Source organism: Empidonax traillii, unplaced genomic scaffold (genome assembly GCF_003031625.1).
Source record: "Empidonax traillii isolate 1590-97213 ecotype Southwest subspecies unplaced genomic scaffold, ASM303162v1 scaffold1166:size242162, whole genome shotgun sequence".
In the NCBI taxonomy this organism is placed as follows: domain Eukaryota; kingdom Metazoa; phylum Chordata; class Aves; order Passeriformes; family Tyrannidae; genus Empidonax; species Empidonax traillii.
This window is the reverse complement of record NW_020956359.1, coordinates 45069-48080: the sequence shown is the minus strand read 5'-3', so window position 1 is coordinate 48080 and position 3012 is coordinate 45069. Positions and strand designations below refer to the sequence as shown.

The window sequence follows — 3012 nt, the reverse complement described above, 5'->3', positions numbered from 1 at the left end:
CCCCCCCCCCCCCCCCCCCGGGGCAGAAACCTGCAAGCTGTCGTGCCCATTTCACACTGCAATCCTTCAGCATCTCCCCCCGTCAGCTCAGGGCAGGGTGTTCTCTGAGCAGATAGCCTTGGAAATCTGATTTCTGCAGAGGGAAATATTCAGTGCACATCCTTGTACCTGACTTTATCATTTTAATACCACCAGCCACCCCAGCCTTCCCCAGGGCACGGCGTCCCACCGTGAGCCCGAATACAAATGGCACCACGGAGGAGTCCCTCCAGCAGCCCCTTGCTGGCAGCTCTGTGGGATAGGACACACATTCTCCCTTTTCCTGAGGCAGGGAGACAGCTCCCAGGGGCTTCATATACATGGAGATCTATCAAACACCCCCCCCACACACACTACACTGCTCTCGGTTTATGAGGGTGGGATTTATGATGATCACTTCATAAACAGGAAGCATCTTCAGGTTGCAGTATAAATAACTTGTAAAATAAGACCTCTGAATGCTTTTGGTGAGGGATATTAATGCCCTGTAAAATGACAGGACATTTTTCTTCTGATTGCACTTTCCACCTTTCTTCCCCTTTGAAAAAGAAACGCTGCGAGCTCTCCCCAGGAAAACTGGGAAGAGGAAGGAGAGAACAAGGGCATTAAATAGGACGTGGTTGTTTCCCCTTTGTAAAGCAACTGCTCGCTGTGTGTCGTGAACCTGAGGTTCTTTTCTGGCTTTCCCACTACAGACCACGTCTCCATTGGGGGGCTTGGGGACAGCTTTTATGAATATCTCATCAAATCTTGGCTGATGTCAGACAAGAAAGACTTGGAAGCTAAGAAGATGTACGACGATGCACTCGAGGTAAGGAGCAGGTTGCTGCTCTGTTTTGTTAATTTTTTTTGGGGGGGGGATGTTTTTCACAAGAAGGTTTCAGATCTCCAGAATGTCTTGGGCCTTTGGGTTTCCTTGGCATTCACTGCTGAGTCTTGAAATACTTAGTGAGTTTAGTTTTACTTACTGCCCACTAGAGTGTCCTGAAGCCCCGATTTTTGTCCCTTCAGGCAATAGAAAAGCATTTGGTCAAAAAGTCTGCTGGAGGACTGACCTACATCGCTGAATGGAGGGGAGGCATCTTGGACCACAAAATGGGCCACTTGGCTTGTTTCTCCGGGGGCATGATTGCGCTTGGAGCTGAAGGGGCTGGGGAGGAGAGGAGGCAGAGACACATGGACCTGGCTGCAGAAATAACAAACACCTGTCACGAGTCCTACGCGCGCTCAGGTAAATCCGTGTCAGGGAGGGATCACCCCCGGCCTCAGGAGGCTCAGGGCTGTGTGGCAGAGGTTTGCAGGGGGGTATTTCGTGCTTCAGCAGCATCTGCGTCCCCTGTGTGTGATTTTTCACGTGGCTTTTGTGGGGTATCTAGAGGAGGCAGCGATATGTTTTGCACAGCAGGCAGCTGGAGCAGAGGGGCAGGCAGATGTCACAGCTCCTGTGGCAGAGCTGGGAAAAGAACCCAGGGCTGAATCCTAGTCCTGCCTCCCAGTCACAGAACCAGCCTTCTCCCAACAGGACCGTAGTTTGAGTCTGTCCTTTCGCATCCCTCTGTAGACAAGAAGGGAAGATTAACAGAGATTAATTGCAAAGCATGCCACTGTATGGAGCAGAGCAGCTGAGAAGCCCAACAGGGGAGTGTTGGAGACCTGCAGCTGCTGGTAGAAACCAAAAAAATGAAGTTGCTCAGCCTTTCCCAGCTGTCTGAGCAGAGGCTGAGTGAGTCTTTTCATTTCACAAGTTCAGTAAAATTTGTATCATCACCGAGTGCTTATCAGCACTCTGGGAGAGCAGGAACTGGTGATGAATGAAGGACTGGGTCAGTTCTCTGCCTGCAGGAGCTGTTTTGGACACCACTCCTTTCTTTGTAGGCATCTCTGCAGCTCCTGGGAGGCTGCAGGCAACGAGGCAGCTTTCCAGGACCTTGTCAGGCACAAGTCTGTCTCCACTAACTGTTTGCAAAGATTGTTTCACGCCTTCCCCACATCCCCAAGCCCATATTGGCAGTTGGTGTCCAGCACGTCTGCCCAGTAAACTTCCAGCTGACTAGAAATTATGTTTGGAAATAACTCCTCCCCCAACACTTACAGAGCTAAAACAAGCCACATGAACTAACAGCCCCTCTGGTTGTGAGTGCCTGGAGCCAATTTTCACCTTCAGCAACATCCATCAGCTCAGAAAGGACAGCAGCAAAGCTGCCCACACTGTTTCAGTGCTGGCATTTCATCAGGCTCAGAATTGTCTGTGAATGTTATCCTGTTCCACCCCCTGTCACGGGCAGGGACACCTTCCACTAGCCCAGGTTGCTCTAAGCCCCGTCCAACCTGGCCTTGGACACTTCTCCAGGGATGAGGCAGCCGCAGCTTCTCTGGGCAACCTCATGAGCAACCTCTGCAGTGTCCCTGTTTTCAAACAGGTGTTGTAAATAGGGATCTGGGTGCTAGTTAATGCCTGCAAGAGATCTGAGCATCCCTCTTGTGTAAGGGACACTCAGAAAGATCAAGGTGCTCTTCATGTTTTCTTTATAAAGCCCCAGTGAAGTTGGTCGAGCTTCCCCATCATCCCCTCAGCTCCTTTCCCAAGAGGCTGCGACCGAACCACGAGAAAAGGCTCACCCAAGCCTTAGCTCAATGCTGGCAGCCCTGAGCAACCTAAAAGGCACCTGGATGGTCCCTTGACTTGTTTTCTCCTCCTGCATGTGTGTGATTTGGGGCAGACACCAAACTGGGCCCCGAAGCCTTTCGCTTCGACGCCGGGAGTGAAGCCATGGCCACCAGGCTGAGCGAGCGCTACTACATCCTGCGGCCCGAGGTGGTGGAGAGCTACATGTACCTGTGGAGGCTCACCCACGACCCCAAGTACAGGCAGTGGGGCTGGGAGGTGGTCAAGGTAAGCCTGAAGGTGTTTCGGTAATGACTTTCTTACAGGTTGCCAGGTTCCTGCAAAAAATCTCTCTCTTTTGGTAAATT

General features: G+C 51.5%; 1 protein-coding gene across 1 annotated transcript in view; it reads left to right on the top strand.

Annotated features, from left to right (window-relative positions):
* Window positions 1-3012, top strand: part of MAN1C1 (mannosidase alpha class 1C member 1) — a 61442-nt gene that overhangs the window by 56176 nt on the left and 2254 nt on the right. Inside the window, exons 9-11 of the mRNA XM_027905555.1 lie at window positions 735-850; window positions 1051-1270; window positions 2760-2932. Coding sequence (XP_027761356.1) covers window positions 735-850; window positions 1051-1270; window positions 2760-2932 — 509 coding nt within the window. The remainder of the gene's footprint in view (window positions 1-734; window positions 851-1050; window positions 1271-2759; window positions 2933-3012) is intronic.